The 19,399-nt window shown below is 34.1% G+C and overlaps 1 protein-coding gene across 2 annotated transcripts in view; it reads right to left on the reverse strand.

Moving 5' to 3' along the window:
- LOC111047540 (activating signal cointegrator 1 complex subunit 3) overlaps nt 1-19,399 on the reverse strand; it is a 103,442-nt gene that overhangs the window by 74,362 nt on the left and 9,681 nt on the right. Inside the window, exons 1-4 of one of the 2 annotated variants that reach the window (XM_039432322.1) lie at nt 17,243-17,488; nt 10,288-10,508; nt 9,212-9,317; nt 6,815-7,039 (exon numbers count right to left, since the gene is read on the reverse strand). In XM_039432322.1, the coding sequence (XP_039288256.1) occupies nt 6,815-7,039; nt 9,212-9,317; nt 10,288-10,508; nt 17,243-17,473 (783 nt within the window). In that variant the 5' untranslated portion in view covers nt 17,474-17,488. Of the gene's footprint in view, nt 1-6,814; nt 7,040-9,211; nt 9,318-10,287; nt 10,509-17,242; nt 17,489-19,399 lie in introns of those variants that run through there. The other variant, XM_039432321.1, reaches the window with a different exon arrangement.

A 19,399-nucleotide genomic window follows, 5' to 3' on the forward strand; every position in this document is an offset into this window, starting at 1 on the left:
TTCTTCAAATGAAAAATGAGTTTTGTGGGTTGTCAAAACTCCCCCTGAAAGAGAAATTTTATCCTATCTTTTAGTAAAAAAACAATGATTTCTGCATTGAATAACAACTATCTTGCCAACAAGAATCGAAATCTTTGTGAATTTAGATATGACCTACACTTTAGATTTATATAATTCTATTAATAAATTCATGAAAATTGAAGAACTTTTTCCAGTTAGTTGATGAAATTGATTATCAATAGAGAAAATGATTATAATTTTATCAATACATAATTAGTTGAATGAATTATCTATGTACTTACTGAGTTCTTGGTCAACAATAATTCAATATTGGTATTTATCCAATCATTATTTTTTTCAGAAGTTATTTCATTTGAATTAGAAAATATTTATAAGCTCCTATCAATTTATCAATCGTAACAATGAATTCTTCAAAACATGAATTTAATCAAATAAAAAATTGCCGATACTTCTGTATTCATGTTCGCATGTTTTCCACTTATGATGGATAGCAAAAATATTGTGGAGCGAACTGCACGGCGAATTGTAATCATATGTCTGTAAAATGGATTAATAAATAATTATTATTAGCCCCCCTATTAAAATTTCTGTTCAGAATCCATCCCCAATATTCACACAACATATTCCCAAAGTTTCATGCCGTTATGTCAAGAAGTTTTCAAGTCTACAGGGAACAAACAAACATACAAACAAACACACAAACAGACATTCATTTTTTTATAAATAGATTTCCATTCGGCTCAAACAAAAGCCTCTCTAAATGAAGGTAGAATGATAAGGATTCAGTTCTGTTTTGTTTTAACATTTTTTCAAATCACTTTCAAAAAGTTCATGTAGTACCTACTATTGTGTTTGAGACACTTCTGGCGCTATCATAGTTTCACCACTATTCTGTTCCACAGTCCTATCTCTTGCAGTCGTTAACTATATCTATAATAATTATATAAAGTAAAGAGCTGGCTTATGCACGTACGGGATAGGAAAATTATGTTTGACGCATCATCACGTCTGAACTACTGGACTAATTAACTTGAAATTTTGCTTATAGATTCTTAATTAACCAAGGATGGTTATAGGCCTATTCTCAATTCTTCAAAATTTCATTACCTACGTCAAGTTTTCATTTTGTCAAGTTTTAAAATAGATCCTTGCGAAGCACGGTTTCTTGCTAGTAACAAAATAATATGATAGAAATTCAAAAAAGAACATCTGTTCTATTATTGCTTTCTTCCTGATTCCACTCAACCTCAATAATAATGTTCTGATAATTGATAAATATGTTTAATAATATTATTATTATTATTGATATAATAAAAGTATCGTTTTAATAATTAATTATTATCATTAATATAATAATAGTATTGTTTTGGTAATCAATAAATATTTTTATTTTCACAAACTCTGTATAATTTATAATGGTGAATCTGAAACAGCTGCATCAAAGAAATTATCTCAAAAGCATATGTTTAGGAAAACCATAGTTGTTTTGAACTCGTATAAGCCTACACGTGGCATGTATTATCAATTTTTCAGCTAGAACAGTTTTTTGAGACTGCTAAATAAACGTCTACAGTTTTATCAATGCTGTATCGGCAATATGAAAACGCATGTTAATATGTCTTTAAATAAAGGTGTTGATATCTACATGATAATTATTCTCTACCATTTTTATTTAATTGAAATCTCAAAATTATTCAAGCCTTGATAGAATGATTGACTCACTGTACAGTCAGTCGAAAATTTTAATATTGAAATGAGGGGTATTTTGGCAAGCTGAACAAAAAAGTAAGGTCCCATGCACCTTTTAGATATTATTTCTTCAAATGAAAAATGAGTTTTGTGGGTTGTCAAAACTCCCCCTGAAAGAGAACTATTCATTTTATACTATCTGTTAGTAAAATAACAATGATTTCTGCATTGAATAACATCTATCTTGCCAACAAGAATCGAACTCTTTGTGAATTTAGATATGACCTACACTTTAGATTTATATAATTCTATTAATAAATTCATGGAAATTTAAGTACTTTTTTCAGTTAGTTGATGAAATTGATTATCAATAGAGAAAATGATTATAATTTTATCAATACAGAATTAGTTGAATGAATATTGTCGATGTACTGAGTTCTTGGTCAACAATAATTCAATATTGGTATTTATCCAATCATTATTTTTTTCAGAAGTTATTTCATTTGAATTAGAAAATATTTATAAGCTCCTATCAATTTATCATTCGTAACAATGAATTCTTCAAAATATGGATTTAATCAAATTAAAAATTGCCCATATTTCTGTATTCATGTTCGCATGTTTTCAACTTGTGATGGATAGCCAAAATATTGTGGAGCGAGCTGCACGGCGAATGTAATCGAGGGCTCTGATTGGCTGAAAAGTTCAGCGTTCGAAGTGAGATGAGGCGAGCAGTTAGAACAGATGCAAGCGGCACGGCGAATGGTTCGGAGTACGGTACGGCGAATGATTAACAGCTGATTTTTAACATTATGAAACAAATGCTCAAGAAAGGCAAGATGTTCGGCGGAATGCAGGGTTTGCTGCGCGGTTCGAGGTTCGGTTCGGCATGTGTGGACGCACCTTTAGTTGTTAAGGTGCGTACAGACTTTCGCTCTGCTCCGCAACCGAACGTCACTCCAGCAGAGCGATTGATGATCGACCGGCGAGCAAGAGTGGTTCGACCGGGGAACGCGAGAAGATCTAACATCTTCCGTAACGTTCATGATGTGTGCGTGGGCGGAGCGACTGTGGTTCGATGGTGGTACGAGGGCGGTACGAGGCAGGAGCGTGCTCGGTGCGGGTTGGAAGCGCGAATATGTGTACGCAGCTTAACAGGACATTTATACAGATCACAGGCCAAAGCAACATAATAATCTATCTACTTCTTTTTCTCCTTCTTCTTCTTCTTCTTCTTTCTCTTCTTCTTCTTTCTGTTCTTCTTCTTCTTTTTCTTCTTCTTCTTCTTCTTCCTATATCTAAAAGGCTAAGCCCCGACAAACTGAAATCACACCACAGCCCAAACTACTAAGCCTAAAAACTTGAAATTTCGAACAATTGTTTATTGTAGCCTCAAAACATCCACTACAAAAGGATTTTCAGAAATCTGCCCCCCCTGAGGGAGCTGTGCCCCTAAAATTTCCACTTTTTAACCGTTCATTGTACAGCAAAGTCATGAGGAACTTTTTCGTTCAGGTAAGAAAAAAATCAGATCTATGCAGAAAAATTCCAATCAGGAGCACAGGGGGGTTCAGGAGAGGGCACTTTTCGAAAATTTTGATGTCACACTATAGCTCAAACTAATTGGCCTACAGACTTAAAACTTTGCACAAATATTCTTCAAACATGCTAGATGCGCACTAAGAACGGATTTTGAGATATTTTGCCTCTAAGGATTTCAAAGGATGAAAAACGATCCTATTAAGTAAGCTTATGGTAAGGTGAACTCCATATGGAACTGAGATAATTGACACATGATATTCTAACATATGTTGTAATCATTGGAAAGCTTGAAACAATTTCATCAATTAGCTGATCGAATTGATTTTGCGTTGATTGAGAGCGTGAGCCTATCACGTGTTTGTTCCATCGTTGTATGCTTGGCCAGTGTGGTTTGCGCCTTCTATCAGCTGTATATGGAGTCTCATACACTCCGATTAGAACAGAGCACAACGGTTTTCTTTGGTTAGGAGTTTGTTGATAATTCTTTTTTCAAATTCAAATTTTATTGCCATCAAAAATCACATTGAAAACTTTCTTACTAGACAACAAGATTACAGAAACAAAATGTCAAACATATACCTACATTTATTTGTAGCACGGCCAGAAAAAGACAAACTTGAGTAGACTACTAGCCGTGAGTTTATTAAATATAACTTAATATATATATATATATATATATATATATATATATATATATATATTGTTAATATTTTGTGAATAAAAATTACGAGTTGATGAGAGATGCGAGTAATTCCTTATATTTGATCCGAATGGTTATTCATAATACAGTAGTCGGGATCACTGCAATCAAAAATTTTTTATTCTGTACGGTTGCTAATAAATTTCATACGTATTGATTGTCCAGTGTCCATAATGGAAGTAATTGAACTACTCAAAATTAATGGTTTACTGGTCCCTCATAGGTTTATAGTATTCCTGGTTATTGAGCCTGTCTTTTTCAGCGTTGTCTATTAATAATAAAGCTTAATTTACAACTAGCTTACCCAGCGAACTTCGTATCGCCAATGTATCTCATGTTACACTTGTCTTTATTTGTTGAATCATGAAATTTATCTGACAATGTTGATTGTTCATTTACATTTCAATACGGACTTCCTATGTGCTAAGTCATGCAGCATTCATTATTCCGAAAACATATTATTCTTCTCAATCAATGGGTAGTAATATCTATCAGTAAAGTTTTCAATATTAAAAAAAAGGTTATATCAGTGTTTCAAAGAAAAATATTCAATGTTTTCATAGCTGTAGATTGTCGATATATGGTCCAGGAAATATGCGATGTACGATGTGTCATACAGAATTCCGTATTCTTTCCATTTTAGGATGAATATAAGCTAAGCTAAATTCAAAAAATTGTAAATTATTCTTTCATTCTTCAGTAATTAATGAATGCAATATGAATACTATACATATATATACTATACACTATATATACTCTCTTTCATTAGGTGAATAATTTTTTTCAACATTTTCCAGTTTCTCAATGATAGGGAAGTGATAATTATTTGTATAGGTCTTCTAAGGAACCATTATCAACAGCTGGTACCAATCAACTACACTTCAACTCCAAACTACCGTTTTAATACCAGTAAACAATAATTTATCACAGGGTGATATGTTTATTACAGCTGGTAACTTTAGATGCTAAATCATATTATCACAGTATGATCTTGAATCATGATCATCTTTTCGTTCTTCAGTAGCCGCTCGACCGAAAATTTCGAAAACATATGTCTGTAAAATGGATTAATAAATAATTATTACTAGCCCCCCTATCAAAATTTCTGTTCAGAAACCATCCCCAATATTCACACAACATATTCCCAAAGTTTCATGCCGTTATGTCAAGTAGTTTTCAAGTCTACAGGGAACAAACAAACATACAAACACACAAACAGACATTCATTTTTTATAAATAGATTTCCATTCGGCTCAAACAAAAGCCTCTCTAAATGAAGGTAGAATGATAAGGATTCAGTTCTGTTGTTTTAACATTTTTTCAAATCACTTTCAAAAAGTTCATGTAGTACCTACTATTGTGTTTGAGACACTTCTGGCGCTATCACAGTTTCACCACTATTCTGTTCCACAGTCCTATCTCTTGCAGTCGTTAACTATATCTATAATAATTATATAAAGTAAAGAGCTGGCTTATGCACGTACGGGATAGGAAAATTATGTTTGAAGCATCATCACGTCTGAACTACTGGACTAATTAACTTGAAATTTTGCTTATAGATTCTTAATTAACCAAGGATGGTTATAGGTCTATTCTCAATTCTTCAAAATTTCATTACATCAAATTTTCATTTTGTCAAGTTTTAAAATAGACCCTTGCGAAGCACGGGTTCTTGCTAGTATCACTATATTTATTGTATTGTAAGAGATGTAGCATTTCTCCATATAATTATGGAGAAATACCACAACATCTCTCACCATACAATCAAATTATTGAAATCATTTAAACTCTACTAGGCCTACATGAATAAAACAAATAAAGACAAATCAAATAAACCCGATTTTATCAGTTAGATAAAAATATTGGTATATTTTCTATCATACTGTACTACACTAATTACTGTACTTCAATGTAGCAACAGTTTGTTATGCTTACCTATAAACCACATCAATAAAATTAAAATATTTTCTTGCATGCCTATAAATTTAACGTAAAACTAAAATAGGAGTTATTACTTCTTTATCTGTAAGTGGCTTGAAAAAGTAAGGGCACAAATAATGGATTATTCAAGATTTATAATTGTATAGATTTATGAAATTAAATGAAATGAAAAAATTTTTATTAGACGAAGTTAGGACTTCCTAACAAGTCCTCTACAATTCAACCTCGAAATTTATCTCTTCAAGTCGTCAATAGAGTTTTAGAACTAAAATTAGTTTATAACAATTGAAAATAATATATATTTTAATCATTTGCTAAAAATGAAGCAGGCATTTTATTTTATTGATTTAGCTATCAAATCAGCATTAAATGCATATGCAAGAAGTAACAGACACACTCCAAAACTTCTCTTCTTCACAAAATAGTGAGGGCTAAGCCTGTTTTTTCTTCATTTTCAATAATTTTATGAAAATCTTATGCATATCATTGTTTGAAAAATGAATAATTGATCAATTTATTCAATAAAATAAATTGAAATGGACATAACCTACATAATATTTGGACAATTTAAGACAAAATTAGGAAATATAATGAAGAAGTTTTGGGCAATAGCCTGTTTTTCTATTCCAGCTATTGTATTGTTTGCTCTATCCAATAAATGAATGAATAATAACAATCTGCAACTATAACTTTATGGAAATGAATTATGGAAGAAATAAAAAAACTTCACAAAGCATTTTTGAATTTGTGTTTCCTTTATCCCTAAAATTTAGTATCTCATAAGTTGAAGAATTTGATACGTAGCCTAAAATGGAGGCTATATGTAACCCGGTCAATTGGTAACTGATACCCCGATAAAAATTGTAAATTTCGAAATCAATTGTAGTAATATTGATAGAACTGGCAGGCTGCATTATTTACTTCAGCATTCAAATTGTCAACAAGGCAAGCGATGAAGTTGCTCTCAATGGGAAACTGGTTGGTGAGCAAGGAAAGGTAGTGAGTCAACTTGTCGTGGGATGTGATGATTATTCCGTGGCCGGATTTGTCGAACTGTGGCCGGCCGGCTCTTCCGAATATTTGCAGCACATCCAGAATGCCCAGATCGACGAATGATCCGTGTTTCGCGTCGTAGATCTCGGTTCCCTGCGAAAAGTAATGATGTTCTGCTACTTTATTGAATAACATGATTGAGTAATTATTGGTTTTGATTTAATCAATTTCCATACAGACAATATTATTCAGAATTCATCTATGCACTAAGAATACGTAGTGATGGAAACAATCATTTAACTAATAGTCCAGTCAATATAGGCATAAAATAGGGGGTGTGCTTGCAATATATATTGTAGTTCTGATTTTTTAATATAATATTATTTGGATACATGAGAAAAGTCCGGAACCAATTTCTTCATCCAAAACTTCCTTGTGCTAGATAGAAATTGGCCATTTTTTGTGTATTGGAATGCAACCGCCCTTATGGGGGGTAGAAAGAGAGATCTCTAAATTCTAAAGGGCGAGTCATGGGACTTAATAAACAACAAACTTTGTTTTTCTATTTAACTTGTATAATTTTATTGAATTAATTAATCTAATTTGAATTTGGACAACAAATAAACTATATCGTTTCATTGCACATTCTATAAAACTGCCTGTAAGATTTTGCTAACTGTTAGTCTGGAATTCTAACGGTTTACAATGGTAGTGTGAACTTTACACATTTCTCTACTTTAAATGAATAATTGGGGACTCGGTCATATAGGGATTTTAATTTTAACATGAGCTAGAAAAATATAATGGCACTCACTATCTTTCATATTTTAAATCTATCACTATTGGAATTTTCAAGACTCTATTGTTGATTCACTAATATTTTCAATAAATATCCACACAACTTCCCTTAATAAACTATTTCAACATAATATACGGCTAAAAACAATGTATCTTAACAAATATACACAACAAACAAACACGTAAATTTTGGGCCCTCGAGGACCGAGGCTAACTCTGGATTTTAATCTGTTTCGATTCGCGGCTTCATTGAGAATGAACTTTTCCACGCAAATTATGTTCCCCTTCCACCTACGAGACTAAGGTCCACGTGGAGACAGAGCACAATACCGTGGCAAAGAAAAATGCAAGTTTGAAATATTCCCAAATACTTGTGTATTTTCCATCGCTAATGGAAATACAGTTCCATGAGAATACTTCAACCCTGCATAAAATTTAAGCCTTCCCGGACGCAAGTAAGCAAAAACTTAATGTGAAAAATTCACAAAGAAAATTCAACTACAAGATTACTAAAGTCCCATCATTGTTCAAGAACTAATTCTACTCTTTTTTAAATGAATCCAATCAATGAATTTATTTCAAAATCATAACCATTACAGGAATATGGGCTGCTTAAGTACACTCAACAATAAATGTTCCATTTTCGACTGAATTTGACTCATGTTGCATGATTTTGGACTGCTTTGACGAGCCGAGAAGATGAAGTGTAGCACGATGGAATCTGAGCATTGTTTCAAAAGTTCTAAGTGTTTGAAATTTTGATCCTTGAGGTGTCCTTATGCGCGCCTCTCCACTAGGAAATACTGAAATGAAGTGCATCTCACGGGTGATTCTCATAGAACATAATCTTATGAACTTATATCATTGTGAAAAATATCAATGTGAGGGCAATGTGGTTGGTGATGATGGTTGAGCTGGAAATTAGGTGTTTTTTACAATACAAGGATCATTGTTGTCAGGTGTACCTGGAAATCTATATGAGATAGAGCACTCTACATGATCTCAGATTGTAGAGCACAAAAATACGCCCAGAGGGATTTTTAATTATACATCTGAATGGTAACAATCAGAAGATATTGTTGATCAAAAACTAAAATTCATCAGAGTTGATTTTTTCTTAAAATTTTACTCATTTTTGAAAAATCATAACTTATTAAAGATAGAGAGTTCCGTATTTTATTTAGAATTTTATTTAGAATTTTATAATCTGAAATAAGACAAGAGCAAATTTTTCTGTCCGATTACTGGATTTGGCAGAAATAGCTGAAAACTGGAGAATGAACAGAAAATACGAGGTTTTTGGGCCACCTGTATCTAGCACAAGGAAATTTTGCATGAAGAAATTCGTTCTGGACTTCTCTCATGCATCCAAATAATATATTAAAAAATCAGAACTACAATATAAATTGCAAGCACCAATGTGACTGGACTAAAATTGATCTAGTATAAAAAACTACCAATTTTTGCAAAAATATATATCTAATCTAGATAAATTATAAGTATGTTCATTGAAATAATTATAACTACCCGAATAATAACTGCGTGAGCAGGTAAGTTGACACCCCAAGCCAGAGTCGACGTACATACCAGCACCTTAATCAAGCCTTCTCCAAAGTATTTTTCGACTAAGGTCCTGGAAAATCCAATAAATTTATGTTTAATCATGAGTTACTGAGATGAATTTGAATCATTACTTACAAAACTTAGTGATTATTTTACTCATTCTGACTAGTACCAGAGAGTATTAATCAAGATATAATAATGATCAAATTGGATAGACAGCATAATTGAAAAATTTATGGAATTAAATAGAGAATGCATTTATTCAAATGCTAATTAATATATAATTATTATTGAACGAAAATCCTAAATAAATTCTCATCGAATTTCCATCTGGCTGTTAGCCCTGTTGTCAATGTCTGCAGTAGCAGAGGTCTTCGGGGTGATTTGCAGCATTTATTTAGGATTTTCGTTCAATAATAATTATAGAAAAATTATGTTGAGAAAAATTACTGTTTTGCTATGATGTGATGTGGAATTTCTTCACCTAGTAAATGTACTTGAATAAGAAAAATATATCTAAATTAAGAGTTAGATTTTGAAATGAGTTGATGTAAAATACAACAAAAATTGATTAAATTTTTGTAATTATTGGGACAGCTCAAGTAGCTACGGAAACAGATGAAAATTGTAATGACAAAATGGAGTTGAAAAGAAAGACAGAAAAAAGAGATAAAAAATGAGACTTCTAATTACCTCTCTGGCTTATACATAAACTCCTTCCTCATTACCATTTGCGAAATTGGCAAACTGATTGTTCTTAAAATTAGTTTCTATTCATTTATTCTTATAGATATACAATTCAGGTAATTGTATAATTGATAACTATATCAAATTAATTGTTTTGTGAGATCTGCAGAGCTTTTTCCAGTGCAATTGCACTTTGGCCCGGTTTCTGGGACACTTATTAAATCTAAAGGACCATTAAACCTGTGTATTCAATGTTGATTCAATGTTTTATTCGATTCAAATCAAATCAAGTTTCATTCAATGACATCACTTACATAACAAATACGCGCCCTAGATATTGAGCCTTAGCCTACCTGTCAGATCTGGCTAGACCAGCGTGATGAATGGAGAATCCAGCCTGGAAGAGTTCGGACAGCTGTTTTGAGCGAGCTTTAGCCAATGCTCTCCGCGCCAGACCCGCCTGACCCCCTTCTTCCGGCTGGAACATGTGCAGGTGGCCTTTCTGCTGAGCCATCTCTCTCAGAACGTTGGCCGTTCTCGAGGTGGCGTTTCGGGCGTGCACGAACACCATCACCTAGTCAACAAAACCGAATTAATCCTAATCAATTTATAAATTAACTTGACTGTATTCCATACACAAATGCAACAATCTTTTGATAGAACAGTGCAACAGTCAGTTTAATTATTTAAACAATTTTATTCATTTTTATTATTTCAACGGTTTAATTATTAGAGTGATTAATTTGCACATAGAAGTCCTGTTTGTGTTTTAGAAACTAAAACAGACTATCACCTAGCAAACAAAACAAGATTAAATTCGACGAATTTTTTTCGTTTAAACCTTTGAATTGAGCCTTTGATTCTATTTTCTATGAGAGTAGAATAAAAAAGTGAACTATTATTTTGCACATTCATAGAAAGCCTTTTTCTTTATATTGTTAGTCCAGTCAAGGAAGGGTTAAAGAGGGAAAAGTTTGAAAGACATTTTTTCTACAACTGCGCGTAATAAAAGAATTTACATACTCAATTCTCCTCGTAAAACAGCTTATTTCTGAGAAGAATCTACTTTTTCGCTCGCTAACCATCTACGCATGCGCAGTGAATTTTCTTTACGCTTGCTAATCATTCGCGCATGCGCAGAAGAGTTTCTTTACGCTCGCTAATCAGCTGTTGGTAAGCAGCTCGCCAAAAGTAGGTCAGATCTTAACATAAAAAGTCGGTAATTGTAAAGGTTCTGCACTATGCAGCCATGATGGATATCAGTGAAGACGAATTATAATTAACTCCGCCGATATAAGAAATTTAACAGGTTTGGGCAGTTGTAGAAAAAATTTTGTATGTAATTCGCCCGTAATTCTTCTTTATCCTTATTCTTTATACCTGCAGACGCAGGAATAGGAAGTTTACTCTGCATGTTGCTCTACATTTGAAGTTAATTTAATGAATTAAGTGAGTAATGAAAAAGTTTTAACTGATTTGATACAGACCAAATAGTGATGGTGTGCTGTTGTATGTAGTGAATCCTTTGTGAATTGTGTTTAAACTCTGGTAGCTCTAATATTGTGTTCTGACTGCGTACTTAACCTAAGAATCGGCTAGTTGTTGAATTAATTCGGGGATACCAAGTCAAATCATGTTTATTCACAGTAAACAGTAAACACTAAGAAGCTATATGAATGAAAATATATATGTACTGTTAATATAGCCCAGTGATCAGAGCGGAACTTCTTATCATTGTCTACCGTTTCAAGTGATAAGACACTAGTAGAACGGTTTCTAATTAATTTTGTATCGCTAGTGAATGCAATCAGCTGTGCGGACTTTTGTATTTTAGCGGGTTTATCGTATCATAGCAACGTAGTTTTGAAAACTGTTTTCAAGTGCTGGCGGGAGAGTTTGAATTACGATAGCTACTTACGTCAAATAACTGTTCTGTATGATATAGCTCTCTCAATCTTCCAATAAAGCATTTTTTCACGTTACGGTTACAACAACATAATTAATATGAACTTCACTATCAAACAGTGTAAAACATCCAGAGGTAATGCTGCTATTGAGTACAACGGTGTAAAGTACAGGAAAGCATCAACTTCGAATAAAGGCGATGTTACATGGCGGTGTTTATACAAAAACTGTTCAGTATCGATAAAAACAAATTCAAATGTATCTATTGTACGGGAAATAAATGGATCGCACGAACATATTAGTCAGGCTGGTATAGGCCTAACTACTGAAATTGACGATGAACCTTCCATTGTGGACAAACAGGATAGTTATGATGACAATGATAGTTTTACTACCCTTTGGACGTTAATATGTGACAATCAGTTACAACAGGATAATGACAAATTAAGAGCCAGAATAAAAGTACTAGAGGAACAATGGAATGCGGCCATCAATCGTTCGATGGAGCTGGACATTCGTTTGATGGAGATGACGACTTGTGAGCAGCCAGGGAGGCCGGAGCAGGAGGTGTCACAGGAAAGCACCCTAGTCGATCGTCTTAGCCGATTTCTCAGGACTGAACTTATTGCTGACGCCGATATGGACTGTTTTTGTAATTTTCTGATGAATTCTTTTCCAGGGAGCCAGGTAATATTGCCTTCTGTAACTGCTATGATCATACATGATGAAAAAGCTGATATATCTTTCCTGAATGAAATTGTAAATAATAATAATAATATTATTGCATTATTTGTTGTTAGTGATAGCCAACAGACTGAATGTACTAATGGATGGTCTGGTTCTCATTGGAGCACTGTATTGTATGATAGGGTTTTCAATAAATTTATTAGCTTTGATTCGTTGGGTAAACATAATGATAGTTACGCTAATACTCTGGTCAGTAGGATAGGCCCATATTTCAAATCAGCAAATTTGATAAGTATGCCCTGTCCACGTCAGAACAATACTTTTGACTGTGGTGTATTTGCACTGTATTTTATTGAAGGAGTTTTGAAATTTAGGAAAATCAACAAATCTACATGCTTAACTGCAGGTCTTGAATTGGACAATGATTTCAATGCTTCCAGCTATAGATGGAGGATGCTTGCTAATGCATGTGAGGTTTTGAAACCTGTCAATTGCAGATATGGAATAGATATGGAGCAAACTTATAGTAAAATTTTTGAGAAAGAAAAATTCAAGCCTTCAAATCCTGAACCAGTCGTAGTTTTGAAAAAAAGTTGTATTAATGGAAAAGTGACTCACACTACTTGTAATAATAAGTGTAATGGTAATGTGATCAGAGTGTAGAGACAGTCACGGTCGCGATTTGGTACACCACCTTGATCAACTTGAGCTCGGAAAATCTGTCAGTGGTTTTATCATGCCTGGCGCAGGATTTGACCCTATTGCTAATAATATAAGAAGTGACACTCATGATTTATCATGTGATGATAACGTGGTTGTTATTGGAGGGTCGAATGATGTTTATTTTAATGAGGCGTCGAAATTTTTAAGAAGCTTGATTACTCTTATCCAAGTATTGAATTTTACAAATATAATTGTATCCACAATACCAATGAGGCATGATCTACCGGACTGGTCCTGTGTCAACACCGAAATAAGAAAAACAAATAGAAGAATTAAAACGATTTGTGGGAAATTTGATAACGTAAAGATTATAGATATTTCTGACTTAGGTAGAGAAAACTTCACAAGGCATGGATTACATCTGAATAGAAAGGGAAAAACTTCACTGGCTCGAAAATTAAAAGAACAGTTGGAGTGTGGGCATGCTGGCGGGAATGTTATTGAGTTAGGGTATACTAGTAATTCGGAAAACTAGTTTATGGTCCTGCTTTAGAAGAAGATCAATCAGAAACCCTAAAACCTTTAGACAGACAGGACCTGGAAGCATTACATTCTAACTGTAATGAAGTTAAACGGGCTGTAAATTTGATAATGTCTACTAATATTGAATTCAGAATTGGATATTTAAATGTACAAGGCCTTGAGAATAAAAATCTATTAGTCAATGAATATGCGGCAGACAATAATTTTGATGTATTATGTATATGTGAGCACTGGTGTAGGAAGACTGAATTGCCTTTTAAACAGTTGGATAATTTTAAATTGATACTCATATGCGTGGGGGGGGGGTTGCAATCTTTGTGACGGAAGCACTGTCAGGCAAGGCTAAGAAGTTAGAACTTGAGTCAATGTGCCAGGAGCTTGATTTTGAAATAGCTGGTGTTTGCATAGAGATGAGCAAGGTGGTAATTTTATCTATCTATAGGTCACCTAATGGAGATCCATCAAAATTCTTGGAAAGTTTGGAAGCTCTCTTTTTATTTTACGCGACGAGCTATAAGTGGAGAAACTATAAAATTGTAATTGGTGGAGATATAAATGCGCATTTCGATGTAACTGTCAATAATAAGAGGCATGTAGCTGATTTCAAGAACCTACTTAGGCAATATAACTTTACAGCACAGAATAATATGCCGACACGAGGGAAAGCTTGTCTTGACAATGTGTTTACAAATGCTTGCATCACAGAACTGAATCAGATTTGCAAAGTTATCAAGTGCACTTTCTCTGACCATGACTCTGTATGTCTAATTGTGAAGAATTTTTCTATAGATAAATCAATTAATAATACCCAGGCTAGAATTGTTACTTCTAGGCCAATAGAGGTTTTAAAATTGGCCAATTGTAGAGAATCTCTTAGAAATTATGATTGGGTGAGGTTTTTTAGTAGTATGGAGTTGTCTACAGCAGGTCAGATTTTTGATAATTTTTTTGATAAATTTATGAGTATCCTTGATAGCACTATACCTCAAAGAAAGTGTAAAGTTAATGGACATTTCAGGAAATACAGAATTAATAAACGTAAGAATGATTGGTACACAACCGAATTGACTAATATGAAAAACAGGATGATGATGCTTTATGACTTAAATAAGAAAGTTAACACGGAGGTAACTAGGCTATTATACTTGGATGCTAGAAGTAAGTATAAAACAGCAATTATGAATGCTAAGAAAGCACACACAATTGGTCGAATTGAGAAAGCAGCAAACAAATGCAAAATGGCCTGGAAAATAATAGGTTCAGTAAACGGTAGTAAATGCAACGACGTAATTCCAGTATCACCTGATGAATTTAATGACTTCTGTGGGATTGCGGTTGATGATATAAATAGTAGGATAATGAAACCTACCGAGACTGCAATGGATATGATGCAGAATTTCATCACTGGAGAAGAGAGGCCTACTTTTCAGTTTGCTGAAGTGACCATGGATGATGTCCTGGATGCTCTGAATAGATTAAAATCATCTGACAGTGTTGATATATATGGCCTCACAAATAATCTACTTCGGAAATTAGGTGATTGCATAGCATGTCCTTTAGTTTATTGTATAAATAAATGCATAGAGCAAGGCGTTTTTCCTGATGCACTAAAACTATCGAGAGTGATACCTGTTTATAAGAAAGGTGACAAGAATTGCCCTTCCAGTTACCGACCAATCTCATTAATTCCCATTTTTTGCCAAAGTTTTTGAAATTATAATTCATAAGCAAATGTGTGAGTATTTAGAGCAACATAAAATTATATGTAATGAGCAGTTTGGTTTTATTAAGAATAGGTCGACCACACAAGCTGTTGATTCACTCATCAATAAAATTCTTGAGGCTTTTGAGGGTAAACGCTTTGTTCAGGCCACCTTCTGTGACCTGAGCAAGGCATTTGATTGTATTGACCATTCCGTTCTTCTGGATAAGATGACGGCAATAGGATTTCCCAATAGATTATTAAAATCCTATCTACAAAAGCGAAAACAGATAGTGTGTATTAAGGGATCAAGATCCAAGGTATCAGAAGTCAAGTATGGTGTACCACAGGGTTCCGTGCTCGGGCCGCTGCTTTTTATACTAATGCTAAATGACCTACCAAGCTTCGTAAAGAATCAGACAATATTGTATGCCGATGATACAACTTTTGTAAATGAGAGTAATGACATCCACAAACTTGAAACTTCGTCGGCAACATCTATGTCTAAAGCATCGGATTGGTTTAGAGCAAATGGGTTCCTACTGAATGAGAGCAAGACCCAGTCACTGCTTTTTGGTTTGAGGGGAGCTACCTTGTTGAACTCCTCTAAAAGTAGTAAATTTCTTGGTATTTTCCTGGATGAGAAGCTGACTTGGCGGCCACATATTGAATATTTGACTGGTAAACTCTCTAGAGTTATATATCTTTTACACAACTTAAAAGAGCATGTGACCTACATGTATTTGAGATCAGCTTACTTTGCGTTTTTCCATAGTCTGCTATCATATGGAATTATTTTATGGGGAAACTGTAGTGATATACGGAGTGTGCTTGTACTCCAAAAGAAAGCTGTTAGAATAATTTCTAGTGCACAATTCCTTGCCCATTGTAGACCTCTGTTCATGGACATGAAAATAATGACAGTAATAAATGTATATATTTTTAAGGTTATACTGTATACAATTGACAATATATCTCACCTTGAACGTAGGCAGGACATACATGAGCATTTCACTCGGCATCGTGAAATGATAAATGTACCTTTTAATCGACTGACGAAATCAACAAAGAGCTACGAAGTAATTGGGATCAAAAGCTACAATAAGCTATCAAGACAGGTGAAAGACTATCCCATCAGCGTTCTTAGACGTAAGCTTCAGGAGTGGCTGGTTGGACATCCCTTTTATGTTATTACTGAGTTCCTAGCTTTGAATGATGGTTCAATTCATTTCTAAGTTTAATGTATTGCGTATTTTATTATTGTAAAGTTCTGTTATTTATTGTTTACATTTTATATGTATATGTTGTATGTGTATGCAAATAACGATTGTGACGTTGTCTATTGCTTTTTTTCAAAGTTTAATGACAATAAAATATTATTATTATTATTATTATTATTATTATTATTATCTCCGCTTCGCGTCACGTGATAACTTTTTGCGCGAGCGATAAAGTCGCGCATTACGCTCTTAATACATAAATAGCTAGTTTGAATCCCTGCATCTGCACGTACAACTTTCACTTAGGTGAGTGGAATAGCCTTCCTGTAGTGAATTTTCGTAACCCCTGAAGAACATTTTTAAACGCTCTGTATTTGTTTTTATAATATTCTCAATCAAGTTGCTGATGCCAAAAACTCATTATGGCCAAAATTAGAATCAACTGGATAACACTTTGTAGCACACAATATAGCCGACCATATTTTAATTCCGGGTTGTTCTATTGGATTAATTTTAATTTTTTAAAATGTTGTTTGTTTCAATAATTTTCGGTTGAATTTAATAGAGAAATTAATGAAAAATGCTGACCTGATGACCCTTGACTACCATTTCCTGTAGTTTTTCATAGCAAACGTTGTCCATCTCCATCATCTGAGCAAGGGGTTTGGTGGGTTTGATGCCGATGAAGGTCTGCTCCAGTGGCACCGGACGGAATCGCGAGTCGAAGAAGAACAGGCCGACGTGAGGGTTCACCCTCAGAAACCTGGCCACGTCCAAATAGTTGGGCAGCGTGGCTGACAGACCAACAATGCGGATCATACTCTGTGAAGATTCCACCTGCAATATACAACACACATTGAGTCAATGTGCCAGGAGCTTGATTTTGAAATAGCTGGTGTTTGCATAGAGATGAGTAAGGTGGTAATTTTATCTATCTATAGGTCACCTAATGGAGATCCATCAAAATTCTTGGAAAGTTTGGAAGCTCTCTTTTTATTTTACGCGACGAGCTATAAGTGGAGAAACTATAAAATTGTAATTGGTGGAGATATAAATGCGCATTTCGATGTAACTGTCAATAATAAGAGGCATGTAGCTGATTTCAAGAACCTACTTAGGCAATATAACTTTACAGCACAGAATAATATGCCGACACGAGGGAAAGCTTGTCTTGACAATGTGTTTACAAATGCTTGCATCACAGAACTGAATCAGATTTGCAAAGTTATCAAGTGCACTTTCTCTGACCATGACTCTGTATGTCTAATTGTGAAGAATTTTTCTATAGATAAATCAATTAATAATACCCAGGCTAGAATTGTTACTTCTAGGCCAATAGAGGTTTTAAAATTGGCCAATTGTAGAGAATCTCTTAGAAATTATGATTGGGTGAGGTTTTTTAGTAGTATGGAGTTGTCTACAGCAGGTCAGATTTTTGATAATTTTTTTGATAAATTTATGAGTATCCTTGATAGCACTATACCTCAAAGAAAGTGTAAAGTTAATGGACATTTCAGGAAATACAGAATTAATAAACGTAAGAATGATTGGTACACAACCGAATTGACTAATATGAAAAACAGGATGATGATGCTTTATGACTTAAATAAGAAAGTTAACACGGAGGTAACTAGGCTATTATACTTGGATGCTAGAAGTAAGTATAAAACAGCAATTATGAATGCTAAGAAAGCACACACAATTGGTCGAATTGAGAAAGCAGCAAACAAATGCAAAATGGCCTGGAAAATAATAGGTTCAGTAAACGGTAGTAAATGCAACGACGTAATTCCAGTATCACCTGATGAATTTAATGACTTCTGTGGGATTGCGGTTGATGATATAAATAGTAGGATAATGAAACCTACCGAGACTGCAATGGATATGATGCAGAATTTCATCACTGGAGAAGAGAGGCCTACTTTTCAGTTTTCTGAAGTGACCATGGATGATGTCCTGGATGCTCTGAATAGATTAAAATCATCTGACAGTGTTGATATATATGGCCTCACAAATAATCTACTTCGGAAATTAGGTGATTGCATAGCATGTCCTTTAGTTTATTGTATAAATAAATGCATAGAGCAAGGCGTTTTTCCTGATGCACTAAAACTATCGAGAGTGATACCTGTTTATAAGAAAGGTGACAAGAATTGCCCTTCCAGTTACCGACCAATCTCATTAATTCCCATTCTTGCCAAAGTTTTTGAAATTATAATTCATAAGCAAATGTGTGAGTATTTAGAGCAACATAAAATTATATGTAATGAGCAGTTTGGTTTTATTAAGAATAGGTCGACCACACAAGCTGTTGATTCACTCATCAATAAAATTCTTGAGGCTTTTGAGGGTAAACGCTTTGTTCAGGCCACCTTCTGTGACCTGAGCAAGGCATTTGATTGTATTGACCATTCCGTTTTTCTGGATAAGATGACGGCAATAGGATTTCCCAATAGATTATTAAAATCCTATCTACGAAAGCGAAAACAGATAGTGTGTATTAAGGGATCAAGATCCAAGGTATCAGAAGTCAAGTATGGTGTACCACAGGGTTCCGTGCTCGGGCCGCTGCTTTTTATACTAATGCTAAATGACCTACCAAGCTTCGTAAAGAATCAGACAATATTGTATGCCGATGATACAACTTTTGTAAATGAGAGTAATGACATCCACAAACTTGAAACTTCGTCGGCAACATCTATGTCTAAAGCATCGGATTGGTTTAGAGCAAATGGGTTCCTACTG

This window comes from Nilaparvata lugens, chromosome 7, assembly GCF_014356525.2.
Source record: "Nilaparvata lugens isolate BPH chromosome 7, ASM1435652v1, whole genome shotgun sequence".
NCBI classification, from domain to species: Eukaryota; Metazoa; Arthropoda; class Insecta; order Hemiptera; family Delphacidae; genus Nilaparvata; species Nilaparvata lugens.